Here is a 19,836-nt window from a genome sequence, read left to right as displayed (position 1 = left end):
CATAGGTAGAGGAATGAAGAAACATGCAGAGCTGCAGTCTGAATAGACCAGCTCTCTGCTAATCTACCTCTAAGCTCCCTCCCTGACACAAATTTTCAGTTGCTTTTATCATTTGTCAAACGTTTTCATGCTTATAACAGAGGAACAGAGCAGCAGAAAGACATGGCATTTAGAGGTCTGGAGAGAGATAAGTAAACACTACAGATATACTGTATGTGCCTATGTCAGATTTCATAAATGGGGTGTACAACCACTTTAACTTGAATCTTAACAGTCATGCTAGTAAAAAAATAATAGACTACATGAAGTACTTTCCTGGAGAACATGGTGCTGCAGACTTACATTAGCGCTTGTGACATGACCAAATTTCTATGCATTTGGGCACATGATGTTTGCTGAAATGGAGGATCAGCCAGTTTGAACTCAGATCCACCCCACATGACCTTCAGATAAGGTCATGTGGCAAATTGTCTAGACTTTTGGTCCCCTTACCACTAATGGAGGAAGCTTGGATCAGCATTTTCTCAGGAAAGGTAAGTATCCTAGCCCTCTATCCCATTTTAGTATACTATATATTCTCTGTGCTTGAAGAGGTTTCAGCAACCCTGTCATTCCTAAAGAAATCTACTTTTTACCATCTCCACAGGTGGAACACCCTACCCAGAGCTGCCAATGAATGAGCAGTTTTACAATGCTATAAAGAGAGGCTATCGGATGTCAAGACCTTCTTACGCTTCAGAGGAAATGTAAGTCAGAATAACCTGACCAATGTCCCTTTGACAAAATCACTGCCTGCCTATTATGGGTTTCTTTCTGTGTTCCTGTTGGGAGACACACTCTTATGTTCTACTGACCGTGACAGTAATTCTGAAATGTTATAGTTGTCAAAGGAGTAGGGGCTCATTCATGTCAGAAGCATTGAGCTGCATTGATCACCACAGGCTAAACACAACGTTATAAAATGTGCCCTGACACAAGTGTATTGGTTTGCTTTGACAACAAATACAGACATACTGCATCTTTATGAAGCGCAATGCACGCATTAATGCGCATCAACACAATCAAAGTAGAAAAAAAAAAACGTCATGTTGCCTGTACAGAAAAAAATGCATTTAAAAATTCATAAAAAAAAAACAAAAGAAAATCTGCACTAAATAAAAATAACAAACATCAGAATATATACGGTAAATCAATAAATAAATGAATATATATGAATAAATAAATACACCAGCAGCTCACACGGGTCAATAGACAAAACCCAATAAACAATATAGTAATATGTGCAGCGCTAGCAACAAAGTGACATGACATGTGTTGTGAAAACAAATTCATACATGAACCACAGTGATAAATGTATAAAAAGATAAATATATAGAAATCGTGCATAAAAATCCAGGAAGTGTCCTTATCATAAAAAGTGTCCATGACTAATAAAGTGAAAACACTCCAGTAGTGAAGAAAACACTATCCATAGGGAGGAACCACAAGTCCCAGCATGCATGTAGAGCCAATCTTCCCAACTCTTGATAGAAAGGGGGCACCAACAAGTGTGAAAAAAAATTGGCAGCTTACCAAATAGATTTGGCCTCCAAATTAATGGACAAGCCTTAAACACTTTTGAGGATTTACCTCACCAGATAGAAATCACCAGGGTAATTCATTGAGAGGGTTTGCAGATGATGTACAAAATCCAATGGCCATGAAAATAAATAGAAGGATCCTAGGATACACCCACATGATACACCCACATGATACAATGTGTAAACGAACATGTTTAAAAATCCTAGGCGAACCGGCTGCAGTGTTTCTGTAAGAATCGGCCAAGGTGCGTGATAACATCATGTCTGATCCCACCCAACACGTTTCGTCATACGTTTGACGTCATCAGGGGCATTTTTAACTGGAAAATAATTTAACTGTTGTCATTTGTTTGACATTTGGTTAACTTTTCTGATTGGTCACCTTTTCTTCTTTCAGATATGAAATTATGCAGAAATGTTGGGATGAGAAATTTGAGAAGAGGCCTTCCTTCAATAACCTAGTGGATATGACAGGAAATCTTTTAGTTGAAGGCTACAAACAGGTACGTTGTCTGTCCTAATTTAAAGGAACCCTACCTGGTCCATTTTCCTACTCAGCAAGAGCAAAGTTTTATAAAGGGACCCTATCACCAAAAGGTAATTTAGAAAAAAGGTCCAACCTATAAAAGGAGTGGTACTATACTCACTTTCCAGGTTCCAGTGACTTGAAATGCCCTAGCTTCACTACGTCCTGGCCACTGCAGGTAATTATGAGGTCTGATGGGGAAAGTACCTGTGAAAATACTGCTGCTTCTGTTTTTCTTTCTCCCTGGTTGCTGCATGTATTTCCCAATTCCTGGTCCAGGAATAGCTGCTCCCCATGCTATAAACATTGGATTCTCTGGCTTGCTCATACAGCCTTGGCCAAGAGTTTTGAGAATTTCACAAATTTTACTTTCTCTTTCGTTCATTGACGGACACAGCTCCTGTCATTCTTGACCATTGGGTTATACTGCCCCCTACAGAAATAGGACACTAGGCAGAAAAACATTTTTGGCTATACCCATGGGCAGTCCCAGGGGGTATACTCCCTCTCCCTGCTATAGTTACTCCGTTTTTTTTCTGCCTAGTTAGGAGTAAGAACCTAGGATCTTTGGTCCTGGCAACATTTTTTAGATAGAACATTTTTTAGATAGAAAATGTTTTCCTTCTAGATTTTTCCTGTGAGATCTACTATCAACTGCCAGACAGGGCAACGGGCTGGATAATCTAGATCCAGTGGTTACGCCAGTCTGGCCAGCGCATGCAGGCCTCAGCTTTGCGCTAGGTCAGCCACGATATAGCCCCACTGGAGGGGGACTGGCCCTGGGAGTTAAACATCTCGCGAGGACGCATGTGACCTGGCCTCGGCCTGAGTCGCAGCGTTCCTCCTGGCCGACAGTCCCCCATTCAATGGAGAGGAGGATCTGTCTGGAGCGGTGCCCACCTGGTTCCTGGTATGGTGAGTAGCTGTCCCCCCTCTGCCCCTGGAGGGTTTTGGGGTGGACATGGGCCCCTCCTTGGGATGTTCGGACCCCCGGGTTCCCCTCCTTCCCGCAGGCGTCCCCCTGTTTTTGCCAGGTCCCTCAGCCTGCCCCTCCCCCCCCCCCATATACACTGGAGCTTTTTGGGTGGTCTTTGATGGCTGGCTTTGATGGCTTGGATGTTAAACGCAAGGTGCTAAAGGATAGAGGTTTGTCTGAGGCGGTGATTCCTACGTTGGTAAAAGCTAGGAAATCTACTTCAAGGAAGATCTACCATTGTACGTGGAAGACATACATTGTGTGGTGTGAGTCTTTTGGGGTGCATCCTCACTCATTCTCGGTGGTTCGGATCTTAACCTTCCTTCAATGGGGGGTTGAACAAATGTTGGCCTTGAGTACCATCAAGGGCCAGGTGTCGGCTTTGGCGGTCTTCTTCCAATGACCTTTGGCAACACACTCCCTGGTTTGTACCTTTCTTCAGGGTGTCTGACATTTGTGAGGGCTCCATTGCTGCCTTGGGATCTTAATTTGGTGCTTTCAGCTCTACACAATCCTCCCTTTGAAAATATTTGGGAGATTCCCCTGCTTACACTGTCCCAGAAGGTGGCCTTTTTGGTGGCTATCACCTCTGCGCGCAGGGTGTCGGAACTGGTGGTGTTATCCTGCCGTTCACCTTATAATATTGGGCGTATGCTATAGGCCCCCCAACCAGAGGGAGGAGGGGGAGGCGGACCTCCTTTTACAGATAGGATTGGCAGCAAGGATGGGAAATGTCATTATAATGGGGGACTTTAATTATCCAGATATAGACTGGACAGAAGGAACCGCGCATTCAGCCAAGGCTCGGCAGTTCCTAAATGTTTTGCAGGACAATTTCATGGGTCAGATGGTGAATGCACCAACAAGAAACAATGCGGTACTTGACCTACTGATTACCAACAATACAGACCTGCTCACGGATATAGAAATACGGGGAAACTTAGGAAACAGTGACCATAGGTCAATAAGTTTCAGTATTAATTACAGTAATAGGAAACACAAGGGTAATATAAGAACACTGAATTTCAAAAGAGCCAATTTCCCAAAACTGTGCTCGCTGCTAGAAAATATCAAATGGGATAGAACCCTGGGAACAAAGAACACGGAGGAAAAATGGGAGTGCTTCAAGAGCATACTTAACAAGGGGATTGGCCAGTGCATTCCAAAGGGAAATAAATTTAAAAGAGCTAAACTAAACCCTGGGTGGCTAAACTCCACCATAAAAATGCATATTAGTGCTAAAAAAAAGGCCTTCAAAAAAATACAAAACTGAGGGGTCATTGGCAGCATTCAAGCATTACAAAGAGTGCAATAAGAAATCTAAAGACGAAATCAGGGCGGCTTAAATAGAACACGAGAGACATATAGCGGAGGAGAGTAAAAAGAACCCCAAGAAATTCTTTAAGTATATAAACAGTAAGAAAGCGAGGCCAGAACACATTGGCCCCATAAAAGATGACAAAGGAAATATGGCCACAGAGGACAGAGAAAAGGCAGAAGTGTTAAATAATTTCTTCTCTTCAGTCTTCACAAAAGAATCGGGGGGCTACACTAACTCCGCTTGTAAGGACAAACTAAATAATACACCTCAGGGAGTACCGCCATGGCTAACAGAAGATAAACTTAGAACCAAACTAGAAAAACCTAACATAAATAAATCACCAGGACCAGATGGCTTGCACCCGAGGGTTCTTAAAGAGCTCAGCCAGGTGATTGCCAGACCATTATTCTTGATCTTTAAGGATAGTGTACAGACGGGTATGGTGCCAGCTGATTGGAAAAAAGCCAACGTGGTACCAATATTTAAAAAAGGGCCGAGATATATCCCAGGTAACTATAGGCTGTCAGCCTAACATCTGTAGTCTGCAAGATTTTGGAGGGGATGTTAAGGGACCACATACAAGACTTTAGTAATGAAAATGGTATTATTAGTAGTAATCAGCATGGATTCATGAAAAATCGTTCTTGCCAAACCAATTTATTAACCTTCTATGATGAAGTGAGCTGCCACCTAGATAAAGGAAAGCCTGTGGATGTGGTGTATCTGGACTTTGCAAAGGCCTTTGACACCGTTCCCCACAAACGCTTACTGTTCAAACTAAGGAAGGTAGGTATGGACCATAAGGTGAGTACCTGGATAGAGAACTGGCTCCAGGGGAGAGTGCAAAGGGTGGTGATTAATGGGGAGTCCTCGGATTGGGCGGGTGTGGAAAGTGGGGTCCCCCAGGGTTCTGTCCTGGGACCAATCCTGTTTAATTTATTCATAAATGATCTAGAGGAGGAGATATCTAGTACAATCTCAGTATTTGCAGATGATAATAAACTAAGCATGCCAATATCTTCTATGCAGGATGTGGAAACCTTACAAGCGGACCTGAACAAAATAATGGGGTGGGCAACTACATGACAGATGAGGTTTAATGTTGAAAAATGTAAAGTAATGCACTTGGGTGCCAGAAACCAGAAAGCAAGCTACTCACGGGGGGGGGGGGGACCTCTGGGTGAGTCTAGGATAGAAAAAGACCTGGGGGGTACTGGTAGACAACAGGCTTGGCAGTGGCATGCAATGCCAAGCCGCTGCAAGCAAAGCCAACAGAATACTGGGATGCATAAAAAAAGGGATTCACTCCAGAAATAAAGAGATTATTCTCCCACTCTACAAGACTCTGGTCCGGCCACATCTGGAGTATGCTGTCCAGTTCTGGGCACCAGTCCTCTGAAAGGATGTGCTGGAACTGGAAAGAGTCCAGAGAAGGGCAACAAAAATAATTAGGGGAATGGAGGACATCAACTATGAGGAAAGACTACAAGCACTGGACTTATTCTCTCTGGAGAAGAGACGATTGAGGGGGGATATGATATCAATGTACAAATACTGTACTGGCGACCCTAGCATAAGGAACAAACTATTCAGAGAAAGGAAATACAATAAGACACGTGGCCACTCACTAAAACTAGAGGAAAGGTGGTTTAACCTTAACCACTTAAGCCCCGGAAGATTTTACCCCCATTCCGACCAGGGGGTATTTTGCGATTCGGCACTGCATGACTTTAACGGACAATTGCGCGGTCGTGCGACACTGTACCTAAACGAATTTGGCGTCCTTTTTTTCCCACAAACAGAGCTTTCTTTTGGTGGTATTTGATCACCTGTGCGATTTTTTGATCACGCGCTATAAACAAAAAAAGAGCGTCAATTTTGCAAAAATAGCAATATTTTTCACATTTTTTTATATGAAATTCCCCCCAAAAAAATGTAAAAATCAAAATTTTTTTAAATTTTCGGCCAATTTGTTTTATGCTACCTATGTTTGGTAAAAAAAAATCGCAAAAAGCGTATTTTGATTGGTTTGCGCAAAAGTTATCGCGTTTACTAACAAAGGGAAAGATTTTTGTCATTTTTGTTGTTTTTTTTTTTTAACGCGTAATGGCGGCGATCTGCGATTTTTTTTGTGGTACTGCGACATTGCGGCGGACAGATCGGACCCTTGACTGACATTTTTGACACTTTTGGGGTTACCAGTGACATTTCTACAGTAATCAGTGCTATATATATGCACTGTTACTGTAAAAATACACTGGTAGTGAAGGGGTTAACTTTATTTGGGAGGGAGGGGCTGTGTGTGTCCCTAGGGGCGTGCTTTCTACTGTGATTGGCTGTGGCTTGAGCTGTAAGGACACTGATCAACGGATGTACATAGTAGATCCATGTGATCAGTGTCTTTACAGCGAGGAGAATGACAGGTCGCTTGTTTACACAAGCTGCCTGACATTCTCCCTCTCCCCCGCCGATCGCCGAGTGGCCGGCGGACATCGGGTCCGCTGGTCACACGCGTGGGGGGGTCCGTGACCACGCGGGAGCGGGAGCGCGCCTCCGGCGGCGCGCGCTCGCTCCCTAGACCCTCACAAGCAAGCAACGTAGCCCTACGTTAGTTTGCCTGTGAGGGGCTGACCGCCGACGTAGATAGTCGTGCGGCGGTCGGCAAGTGGTTAAAGTACGCAGGGGGTTCTTCACTGTAAGAGCGGTAAGGATGTGGAATTCTCTTCCACAAGCAGTCGTATCAGCAGGGAGCATCGATAGGTTCAAAAAACTATTAGATGGGCACCTTAAAGACCACAACATACAGGGGTATACAATGTACAGTTAACAGCAAACACACACACACACATCATAGGTTGAACTGGATGGACGGATGTCTTTTTTCAACCTCACTAACTATGCAACTATGTAACCTTATCTGGTGATTCGCAAAGATAAGGTGGTGCTTTGCCCCTGTCCATCATTCCTTCCTAAGGTGGGCTCTGACTTTCATTTGAATGAAGACATTGTGTTGCCTTCCCTGTGTCCCAGGCTTAAACATCCAAAGGAAACTACCTTGCATGCCTTGGATGTGGTCCGGGCAATTAGACTGTACTTGGAAGCTACCAAGTCTTTCAGGAAGTCAGACTCTCTATTTGTGCGAAAGGATGGACCTCGCAAAGGGTTGTCCACTTTCTCCGTGACCATTTCCAGATGGATCAGATAGATGGTGGTTCAGGCCTATTCCGTCAGGGGTCAGGTTCCTACTTTTCCTGTCAAGGTGCACTCTACTAGGGCGCTTATTGCCTCATGGGCCTTCTGTCATCAAGCGCCAGTGACATAGGTTTGCAAGGCAGCTACCTCGTTGTCCGTGCACTATTTTGCAAAGTTTTAAAAAGTGGATGTATTGGCATCTGTCGATGCTATTTTTGGCCGCAAGGTTTTGCAGGCTGCTGTTTAAGAGGATCCGATCCTCTTTGAGGGTGTATTGTTTTTTTCAGGTGGGCTTCAGTTGTTTTGGTTGAGCCCCTGTTACCTGGTTGGCTAATGTTTAGCCTTGGGAATTTTTTTGCTGTTTTCCACCCCTCATGTTTAACACTGCTTTGGGACATCCCAATGGTGAAGAATGACAGGAGCTGTGTCCGTCAATGAATGAAAGAGAAAATGGGATTTTTGACTTACCACTCTGTAGAGTTATAATTCTCCTGACACTGCTTGTAACAAAACCGAATGACTAAAGCAGGGAGATACCCCCTGGGACTGCTCATGGGGGTAGCCAGAAGTGTTTTTCTGCCTAGTGTACTACTCCTGTAGGGGGCAGTATAACTCAATGCTCAAGAATGACAGGAGCTGTGTCCTTCAATGAACATCAGAGAAATGTATTTTACGATAAGTGAAAGATCCAATTTTTTACGAAGTCTGCTGCTTTAGTGTTTTTAGATCTTTTTGTCAGATGTTACTATGGTATACTGAAATTTAATTACAAGCATTTCATAAGTGTCAAAGGCTTTTATTGACAATTGCATTAAGTTTATGCAAAGAGTCAATATTTGCAGCGTTGACCGTTCTTTTTCAAGACCTCTGCATTTCGCCCTGGCATGCTGTCAATAAACTTCTGGGTCACATCCTGACTGATGGCAGCCCCTTCTTGCAAAATCATTGCTTAGAGTTTGTCAGAATTTGTGGGGTTTTTTTGTTCGCCCACCTCTTGTAGGTTGACCACAAGTTCTCTGTGGGATTTAGGTCTGATGAGTGTCCTGGTCATGGACCCAAAATGTAGATGTTTTGTTCCCAAGCCACTTAGTTATCACTATCATCATCATGCAAGAAAAGGCATTGTTCCTCAACATACTGTTCTCGGATGGTTGGGAAAGTTGCTCTCGGAGGTTGTGAAGCAGTGGCATTTTAAGACAGGAGCTGCTGGAAAGTTGGGTATAGTGCTTGTTGTTTTTAAGTTACCATGTAGGGACATTGTCACTATAACAGGATATGGAAAAAGCAAAGCAAATATTCCAAGCAGTTTCTAAAATGGGTTATTGATTAATAATTTATTGGATTAAATTGGCATAGGAGGTAATGTCTGAATGGCAGGAAGTAGAATCAATTCTTCTGCAATGTCTTTTGCAGAGATACAAACAAGTGAATGAAGAATTTTTAAGAAGTGATCACCCCGCTGTGGTTCGTGTCAGACCCAGAATGGCGAAAATGAATAACGGGGGAGAAAGCATTACAAATATTTTGTATTCAGCTGTGCAACCAAATGACAGCGACTATATTATTCCTCTGCCTGACCCCAAGCCTGAAGAGTCCGAGAACATGCTCAATGAGAATTCAGAGAGTCGTCCAAGGTAAGAAGACTCATAACGTTAATCACACTGTAGCAAGTGAAAAAAAAAAATTGCAGGTAAAAACATTTCACCAAGAAGAGTCTAAGTCTATATTCTAGCAAAGCCCTCTCCCTCTTTTCACGTCATAGCCCTCCCCTCTTTTGGGAGTGTTTAAATACTCTCTGTGCTGGCCCAGCATCTCCACCTCTCGCTTCACATCCCTATATAAACTTTTATGTAACTGCCAGGGGAGGAGAGAAGTGGATTACTAAAGAGTGACAGGCCTGAGTTTGCTGGGGCTGCTGACATCACATTCAAGAAGAAAAAGCAGTCCCAGAGTTTTTGGTTGTCCACACAACCTTATACAGGTAAATGGTATGCATAAAATATGTAAATACACATACAATCCTATTGGAAGATTTTTGTTAAAATAAATACCCGGCAAAAGGGTCAGTCCAGATACCTTCTCACAAATGGGGTCGGAGGATTTGCTTTGTTCAACTGTGCTGTGTAACTTTCTTTCTCCCGTTTTACAGTTCTGCCAGGCAGATTCCTATTTCCAAGGCAGGTTTGAATCTTTGTAACACAATATAACAATAAAAAAGGCGCTGTGAACATAAAATGTGCATTATATCAAAGCCCCACTGTAAAAACCAAAGCGACTTGTGAAAGTGAATAAAAAGCGCTCCTGTTCCCCCTCTCTCTCTATGGGCATATGCATCTAGTCCTTTTTTACTGTCTCTCCTCATGTTGCCTCCCTTTTTTCTTGTCCATCGGCGGAGCGCACAGTCAGTTGGTTCCTGTTTCTACCCTTTTTTTTTCACCCGAGTGTGGAAACAGGGTCCCACGTGTGCCCTCCAGGTTGGGTTCTATCCAACCCCCCTAGTGTATCACAGTTGACTGCATCTGTCTAAATCGCATCTTTCATTAGCACTTCTACACTACTTTCCTTATTGTTGTATCCGTGCTTGACAGGTAAGCGGGACCTCCTGCCACCGGATCGTTCACAAACCTCCTCCTTTCCCGTACCTTCCTCCACCCCTTCTTAACCTCCCCCCCTCCCATCCGCCTCTTCTCCTTTCCCTCCTTCTTTTCCTTTCCTCTTCTTTTTCTCTTCTTCCTCTCTACCCTTTTCCCCTCTCCTCCCCCCTCTCTCTCCCTCCTCTATGCCAACCACTATGCCTACCCGCTCTAGGCGGCGTGTGGCGCACTCCTCCGGAATGAGCTCACCCGAATCACACCTGAAAATCCTTTCCCTTAATGTTAGGGGCTTGAATGTTCCCGAGCGTAGATCCAAGCTCTTGCTATCTGCCCGACAGGCTAAAGCGGATGTGGTGTTTCTGCAAGAAACCCATTTCCGCTCGGATAAGACTCCCCGCCTCTACGACCATTTCTATCCGACGGTTTATCACTCAACATCCAGCATTTCTAAGTCTAAGGGAGTCTCTATCCTCGTCTCTAAAAACTGCCCGTGGACTCTACAAGATTCCGTCTCAGACCAGGAGGGATGCTTTCTTTTCATTAAGGGCTCCATCCGTGGTCAAACTTTCACGTTCGCGAACATTTACGCCCCAAACAAACGCCTCGTACCCTTTTTCCGAGCAACGCTTCTTCGCCTGACCGAATTTCAGGCAGGTACCTTGGTAGTGGGTGGGGACTTCAACGTAGCCCTGTCCCCCCTCCTAGATGTTCCTCAGGCTCCTCCTCCCTACCTTACACCGCCTTGCGAGCGATTAAGACCCTCCTTAGAGATCTCCTGTTACATGATGCTTGGAGGACGTTGCACCCGGACACCAAAGACTTCACGTATTTCTCGCACCCACATAATAAATACTCCAGGATTGACTATCTTTTTATCTCACAGGCTGCCCTCTCTTCCTTACGCTCTGCATCCATTGATCCCATGTTTCTGTCCGACCACCACCCTATTGCCATCTCCCTATCCCTGAGGCCCGACCCCGGTCGCTCCCGCTCCTGGCGCCTGGACAACTCCCTATTGTCCGACCCGGTCTATGTCGCGGAGCTGAACTATGCTCTGCGAGAGTATTTTGCATGTAACGCTATGCCTGATGTGACCCCTGCCACGTTGTGGGCGGCCCATAAGTGCACCATTAGGGGCGTATTTATTGCCTTAGCCGCGAAACACAATAAGGAACGCCGTGCTCATATTGCTACCCTTACCAAACGCATCCACTCCCTGGAACGGACGCACAAGCTCACTTTGGCCTCACACACCCTGACTGAACTGACTCAGACCCGACAAGACCTCCTCACGGAATTGGGCTTTATAACACAACGCAAGTTCGCTTTGCAGCAACGACTGTTTTACGACTGCGGCAACAAATCGGGCAAACTCTTGGCCAGAGCACTTCAAGCATGACGGGCGGCGAGGACGATCCACTCGATTACGGACCCACGTGGCGGGAAGGTCACCTGCACCAATGATATTGCCCACCAATTCCTTACATATTACCGTGCATTATACAATCTGGGTACCCCGGACCCCGAAGTCTCCCTCCCAGACAGAGCCGCAAACATTAAGGCATTCCTGCAGGAATACCCCCCCCCCTCTCACCGGAAGCCTTGGCGGAATTTGATGCTCCCATCTCCTCCTCTGAATTGCATTTTGCGCTCAAACAACTTGAACCGGGGAAGTGCCCGGGCCCGGATGGCTTGACGGTGGGATACTACAGGACCTTTGGGGATATCCTGTCATCCCCAATGCTTGCCGCCTTCAACTCCTTTTCTGATTCCCCGACTTTGCACCCAGATTACTTGGAAGCCCACATTACCGTCATTCCTAAACCCGGCAAGGACCCTTCCTTAGTCTCCAACTACAGGCCAATCTCCCTCCTCAACGTTGACATCAAATTATACACCAAGGTACTGGCGAACCGCCTACTACCCCACATTCCCGATGTCATCTCGCTCGACCAGGTGGGTTTTGTCCCCGGCCGCGAGGCCCGGGATAATACTCTCAAGGCCCTCAACATCCACCACTGGCTGACTTCCTCCGGTACACCTGGGTTCTTCCTCTCGCTCGACACGGAGAAGGCGTTCGACAGGGTTGCCTGGGACTACATGACCGCAGCATTGGAGTCTCTGGGCATCGCTGGCCGCATGCTGAACTTTATACAAGCCCTTTACTCGTCACCCTCGGCTAGGGTGCGGGTCAACGGAGGCCTGTCGGACGCCTTCTCCGTGTCGAATGGGACCCGACAGGGTTGTCCCCTTTCCCCCCTGATATACATCATCACCCTTGAGCCACTCCTCCGCCGCATTAACTCTAATCCCGATATTAACGGAATAACCGTAGCCCATAAAACCTAGAAGTTGGCGGCCTTTGCCGACGACATTTTGTTGTTTTTGACGAACCCCACAATCTCTTTACCTAACCTTCTCCGGGACCTTGACGCCTTCCGCCTTATATCCAATCTTAAAATTAACTACGCGAAATCAGAGGCCCTGAATATATCCCTCCCGCCGTGCAGGGTGCAATTCTGCAAGGACAACTTCCCTTTTCGCTGGGAACCCTCTGCTATCACATACCTTGGCATCCAAATCCCTTCGACACTTGCCGACCTTTACTCGCGCAACTACCTGCCACTACTGCAATCTATAAAAGTAGACCTCTCTAAATGGGAATCTGGCTCCTTCTCCTGGTTCGGCAGGATTGCGGTGGTCAAAATGAATATCCTTCCCAGACTTCTTTACACTATGCAGGCCGTCCCTTTAAATCTCCCTCCAGCGTTTTTCCGTTCGTATCGATCTGCGTGCACGTCCTTCATCTGGCGTTCGAGGCGCCCCAGGCTTTCTTGGGACGTCCTGACTGCTCCGAAGGAGGTGGGTGGCCTGGGCTTACCGCACTTACAGAAATACTACTGGTCCTGCCACCTGGCGAGGGTGGTGGACTGGCACAAACATCGTCATGTCAAAGCCTGGGTCACGTTGGAGGACTCTTTCTCCCCCATCCCCGTACAACACCTGCCCTGGATCTCACCCCCATCCTTTCCGACGTTGTACTACAAGCACCCGACCATCAACCCCACGATCACGATTTTTCGCAAGTTGTGCAAGACCTTGCACCTGGCCTCCTCACCTGGCCCTATGGTACCCCTTATTCAAAATCCGGACTTCCCTCCGGGCCTTTCCTACCTCCCCCCGCAGGGCTCTGCTTCCAACGCTCCATGCAGGGCCAAACAATGCTTTCAAGCGGGCACGTTGCTCTCTCACCCTGATTGGGCACAGAAATACCCGGACTTCAAGCTTCGTTTCTTCAATTACTTGCAGCTCAGAGACTTCCTACTCAGTACCCCTGATGTCTCCTGCTGGTCTAGGGTCCTCACTCCCTTTGAGACCCTGTGCAGATCGTCAGACCCACAACGGCATCTTATCTCCCTACTGTACTCCCTCCTTTCCTTGCAATTACCACCTCGCCTCGTCCGGTTACGGGCCCAATGGGAGGAGATCTCGGCCAAAACCTTGTCGGATGATGACTGGGAGCGTATTTTCTTTCACATCCACAAGGGATCCAGGAACGTCCTCACACAGGAGACTGGCTTTAAAATTTTTGCGCACTGGTACAGGACGCCTGAACTTTTACATAAAATGTCGGCTGACCTCTCCTCCCTTTGCTGGCGCTGTCATCTTCATACAGGTTCTCTTCTGCATATCTGGTGGGAATGCCCACGGATCCAGCCCTTCTGGAGGGCGATACACGCCCTCATAACCCGTATCACTACCTTTACACCGGATCTCAGCCCGGCACAATTCCTCCTTCATCATTCTTCCCTTCCCCAACGGACGTACAGGAGGTCCTTGGTCTTTCATTTGATCTCCGCCGCCAACATGTGCGTTCCGTGCCTCTGGCTGTCTCCCTCCCCACCCACTGTAGCTGATTGGCTGCGGAGGGTTGGAAGAATCTCCCGTATGGAAGACCTCACTTTTCAAGCCCTTGACACTCCCTCCAAATTTTATGACATCTGGGCCCCGTGGATTGACTTTGCTGCATCGGATGAATACCGTCGCCTGATGGACACATAGTCTGCCCTATACTTGCCACACCCCACCTGCTTCTCGGTCGTCTTCCGGAGGAGTGCGCCCGCACTCCTCTTCTCCGTCCTTCCCCACTCCCTATCTCCCTTCTACTCTCCCCACTTAGTTTGCTTTCTCTATCCCTCTACCCCTCCTTTTCTGCTATTGCTCTCTTCCCACACTGTCTCATGACGCTCTTGGCGTCTGCCACCCCCACCTGCTTTCCCTTAGCTTCCCTTCTCCCCTACCTCCTGTTACCTACCGTACCCATGCTCAGCGAGGGGCGGTCTATACGCATGTGTGGATGGTGCGCCTCCGGCCCTGGACACAGCGTGTTCCCCTTGGGGGTGTCCACTTCGGGGGTGCTCCATCCAAGACCGTCATCTTCCTGCCTCCTGGCCGCCCCCGTCCATACCTCTCCAGTTTGAGGGGTCGGAATTCTCTCCTTTCCTCATTGCTGCCCTACCCAATAGAATCCCAATTCCCCATATGATTGCACTTAGCCCCATTACACACTGGTTTCGGCCCATATGGCTGGGGTCCGTACCCGAGCCGCATCGGCCCCCCGTACCTGCAATGTTATACTGAATTCCTGGCCATGTATTTTACATGGCCGGGTCACACTTGACTTGTTTATATCTCAGTATGTACCGCAGATGGCATCTCTCTGCTCCTTCATACAGTCTATGGTTATTTCAGATGTATATTGTTATTTGTATTTGTATCTGCTGACAGTGCTATAATGCCATCACTTGTTAATGTTCATTTCTATTTTTCTCAATAAAACGTTTATAAAAAAAAAAAAAAGAGCTCCTGTGCTTAAATGAACATTAGTCCATCCTGCAACAGTTGAACTAAATAAGTTCAATCTCTCCACTCTCCATTGTTATCTGGTGAGTTCTGGTCTGCTTGGGAGAGTTGTTTGAGCACTGGAGCACTTTTCATTCACGGTGGAAAGACTGGACTTTCGAGTTTATTTAGAACTGTGGCAGGACAGCTGTGCTGGTGTAAACAGATTAGCGCTGGCTGAGGCCACATATCTTAATGCATTTTATCTGCACTAGGTTGGTCTGAGTGACATCCCAGACTACACAGTTAGACACATCTGGATGAGTGAATTTCGATGCCTGCTCCCATTCCCTGAAGTAGGGAGACACTTCAGCCTTCAGCCTCAGTTTGGAAGTTTAAGTTTTTTCATGTTTCAAGGGCCAGTCTTTATTTGTCATACAACTGGTCATTTTGGTTTTTACAGTGGTGCTTTTTTTGATATAATGGATATTTTCTGTTTGCAGCTCCTTTCTTAGTATTATAATGTGCAACATATTTTGAACTGAAGGCTACAACGATATTGCATTGTGATCATATTTTTGGGGTATTGTATATCTGTAGACCTGAGTTGGGTGAATATATTCAGGTTTGAATCTAATTGGTGTCTATGAGGAACTTTTTTATTAATGACAGTTTTATAAAACAGGCTTGTTGTATGTCAGAGAAAACAAAAAGTCTGCAGTGGGTGCGTTTGAGACTTCTTCTCCAGCATTACAAACAGATAAGAAAAAGGGGTTCCCAGATTGTGAATGAATAACTTAAACCCAAAGCAAAAAGGGTTAGCGTATTGCATTTATTGGGCTAATCTATAGTTTTGACTGGAGTGTACCTAAAGTTATTAAATGCAAGAGCAAAAACTCAATATATTGCAGGTTTCCAGTCATTAGATGTGGTGGTTGCATTTGTTCTCCTTTTTTAGTACACAAAAATATCTTTTGTTCCTGCCAGAAATCAACGGTCCTTGTAACTTCCCGTGTACTGAACTGAAATCTCAAATAATGTTGACCCATTCAAATTCATACTTAACCTGTCAACACCAAAAGCATTAGGCCATTTTGTGCTCAGATCAGTGCTGAATAAAATAGTCCCTGTGTGACATAAAAGCAGCTCTGAGACGCCAGCAACTAAACTATCTGGGTCGGGAAATACAGCATATATATATTTGGCATCTATAGTAATAGGGAAATAAACTGCGCTAAACCTAATGCATTCAGGAGCAGCAACTATAAAGTGAGATATACACCAAAAAAAACAAGACAAAATCATAAGTTGCGCTAGTTAGCGCCAACTTATGATTTTTTCATATATATGGCATCTGCCATTTTATGAATAAATCCTAATTATTTAATTATGGGTGAACTGCGGGTTCACTTTGGGATCTTACAGAGGAAACCTGCCCCCATAAGACTATATATTTTCCTCTACAACTCCAAAACTTCAAGATTCAGTTTATCCTTAAGTAATAGATCAGTTTTGAATGAAACCCTTGGGACTATGTCAGATGCTGACTTTATATGTGTCTTGGATTCTCCAACAGTGTGTATTCCTGTCATAATTCCTGGCTGTTTATTCCCACCTCAAAAGTTTTGGGTGTTCCTGCCTACCTTTGTGTGTTTTAGCTCCTGGTCCATGATAAAAAAAAAATTCAACAATAGTGGGCCCAGCATGCATGCAGGTCCACGGACTCAGGAGCAGATATCTCATTACTAGAGTTCCTGATAAATTTCTCGGAAACTCTCTAGCATCTATTAAACAGTGAAATATGGTATGGGTGGATTGACTTTTTACGTTTTATGACGTAAAGTCTCCCTAGACTCTAAAAATAATGCACAAGGCTAAAAAATTGCACCCAATAATTACACCTATTATGATAATAATTTGTTTCAAAAGGCAAAAGCATCTTTGTGTGGCCATCTTAATGGTCAACAGTTTTTTTGCAATTAAGATAATTTTTTTTTTTCTTTTTGATTTATCACACAGTTCTACACTACAAGAAGGAAATACATCATCCACAATCTCCTGTGACAGTCCTCTGAGACAGACAGAGCAAGAGATGGAAAGTGATCCTCAGCAAGCTGAACAACCTCAAGTAGAGGAAAGTTTCCTGTAGCAAAAAATAAATAAAAATCAAGATTTGGCAATTACCATCAGCTGCAATGAGGTTTTTATGCATCGAGGTACAAAACAATTTTATGTACTGATTGATCTGGCTTGTCATCCCAAAGCTAACCAGGCCCATTACCTGGATTTGAAGACCAAATAAATCATTATGCTCTACAATCTTGGCACACTGCAATATCACACTTCAGTTTCAAGAACTTTTAACTCAAGGACAATAGCCTTTCATAGGTATTGTGGTTAAACCATAGGATGGCAAATCCACAGACGCCAAACCAGTATTACGAACATTGATCTTCCATTCTAAGTGTTAAACTATGAATAAATGTGCAATATAATGGATGAATTCCAATGTTTATTTTGATGAAGTATTGAATGGTACTGAAAGCACCAGGAGAGACTGTCAGAAGCACAAAGTATGGATATCTGAGAAGTACAAGTGGTCATGTATATCAATGTATTTTCCTTACTGCTAATATGGCTGTCAGCATGACTAATGCACTTCTAGAATTGAAGAAACTGGTGGCATCTCTTACTGTTTTTAAAGGAGGCACAGGGAACATCACCCAACTTCTTAATTGTCCCAGAAGAAATGTGATTTGGTTAAATGGACATAGTTTAACCAAATATGGACAGTTTAGGCAGAAGTTGGACATAGAGAACATGTCTATATTATCTTGCTGATACCTTTGTGAAAGTACAGTATGCATTTATGTTTGCATAATCCATGCTACCTACAAATTATAGCACATCTCAACTTTGCAATGACTCTAGCACAATCCTAAATAATAAATATTGGCCAGAAAATGTCTCCTCTGACTTTTGAGGCCAACAGATAGACTTGGATATCGAAAGGCAGGGGAGGGAGAAGGGAATGAATGAGGCTTCTGCATTATTATGCATGGTTCTCATATGATCAATTCTGTTTTTACCAATATTAAATAGGCTTCAGCATCTAAACTAAAAGTCTATATCTATCAGATTTTCATACACATAGATAATAAAATCTAGGTTTCTTACAGGCCTAAAAGGGAAGTGGCTGATAGACTCATCTGCCTGTCCAGCATTATCCTTCTGAACAGAACAGTCAGTGAATCTGCAGCTCCATCAATCTGTGAACAGAAAGCTAAAGAGTGTAAATGCAGCTTTGTACACAGCTATATATGTACTAAAAAAAAATTCTTGGGAATATAATGTTATGGTGGCGGCTGGACCGTCAGCCAAAAAAAAAAAGAAAAAATGAAAAGGAAAAATATTACAGATTATTGCAGGGAGGGCAATGCGCTTTACCCTGTTGTAACAAACCTAAATAGGCCCTAGATCTGTCTGTGACTGATTTCCTGGGTTTGTATCTAATTTGTAGCATCTTTATAACCATATCTATATATTTCTAACAAACAATTCAACCGTCAAAGAATATTTGCATGTCCGTTGTTATTCACTTTATTATTACTACAAATATATGAAAAATTTCTGACATCATCTATATTCACATTTATCTACTCGCAATTTCAATCATATATTTCAATCACTGTAAAAAGTAGGATCCAGGTAAAATGTAGATGTAACATTTTTAGTAAAAAATATATATGAATATATTACAGCTGAACACCAGGTGGACAGCAAAAAGCAACAAAGTTCCATGGTTAAAGAATAATAAATGTATTTTTAAAATGCAACTCTCTTGTAATACTCTAAAAATCAGCTAGCACAATGGGAAAGGGAGGGACAATACCAGGGGCCGATCAGACTCTACTACAGTACAGGTTAGTACTGACAGTAAAAGAGAGCAGAGGGAGGACCTCATCAGTCTACTGCTGCTGCTTTTTTACTGATCAGTTACAGGCTGGAAGCAGGTAGTGGCCAAGCTGTATTGTTCTAACTACAGAAGAGAAAAATCAGGTCACCAGCTCAGCTGATCTGTCTAGAACAGTGGTCCTCAACCCTGGCCTACAAGGCCCACTAACAGGCCAGATTTTCAAGATAACTGAAATACACCGCAGGTGATATCATTTGCTGCTCAGTGATTGCAGTACTCTAGTCTGCATCTCCCCAAGGTAATACCTAAAATCTGGCCTGTTAGTGGGCCCTGTAGGCCAGGGTTGAGGACCACTGGTCTAGAAGAGCTGAATAAATCTCAGGACTAGATGGATAAAAATTCAAATATTTTGGTAGCTAAAACAGCTCCCATATATGTATTTCAGCAAGTTATCAACTGTTAACCTGGAGTTCAAGAAAGAGTTCTTTAGAAAGAGAGTTAAATAAGTAACAAAGGAACACATGTTAGTAGTATCACTTCATCCAGCAAGTTTATCGTACAAACAGTACATCTTGCTCACCTCCACCTAGAGTACTGTCCCTCTATCCCATTTCACCCTCCGGGTCTTGGCCTCTATGACTAAGCCTGGAAGGGTGAAATGCGTTAGAGAGGTGTCTCTTGAGATGGAGATGTATTGTGTGTATAATAGAACATGCTTAAGGAAGTGATACTACATGTTGGTAGTATCACTACTATCACAACATGCAGCCTTTGTTCCTTATCTTGTGTTTATATAGAGCAGGGGTCTTCAAACTATGGCCCTCCAGTTGTTCAGGAACTACAATTCCCATCATGCCTAGTCATGTCTGTGCATGTCAGAGTTTTACAA

At 44.5% G+C, this 19,836-nt stretch overlaps 1 protein-coding gene across 1 annotated transcript in view; it reads left to right on the top strand.

Annotated features, from left to right (window-relative positions):
• PDGFRB (platelet derived growth factor receptor beta) overlaps window positions 1-17,530 on the top strand; it is a 225,715-nt gene extending 208,185 nt beyond the window's left edge. The window contains exons 21-24 of the mRNA XM_082255005.1: window positions 647-746; window positions 1,978-2,083; window positions 9,009-9,229; window positions 17,051-17,530. Coding sequence (XP_082111131.1) covers window positions 647-746; window positions 1,978-2,083; window positions 9,009-9,229; window positions 17,051-17,180 — 557 coding nt within the window. The 3' untranslated portion in view covers window positions 17,181-17,530. The remainder of the gene's footprint in view (window positions 1-646; window positions 747-1,977; window positions 2,084-9,008; window positions 9,230-17,050) is intronic.
• The last annotated feature ends 2,306 nt before the right edge of the window (window positions 17,531-19,836 follow it).

The sequence above is a fragment of the Pelophylax lessonae genome (assembly GCF_965119305.1).
Source record: "Pelophylax lessonae genome assembly, chromosome: 4".
Classification (NCBI taxonomy): domain Eukaryota; kingdom Metazoa; phylum Chordata; class Amphibia; order Anura; family Ranidae; genus Pelophylax; species Pelophylax lessonae.
This window is presented reverse-complemented; position numbering and strand designations above follow the sequence as displayed.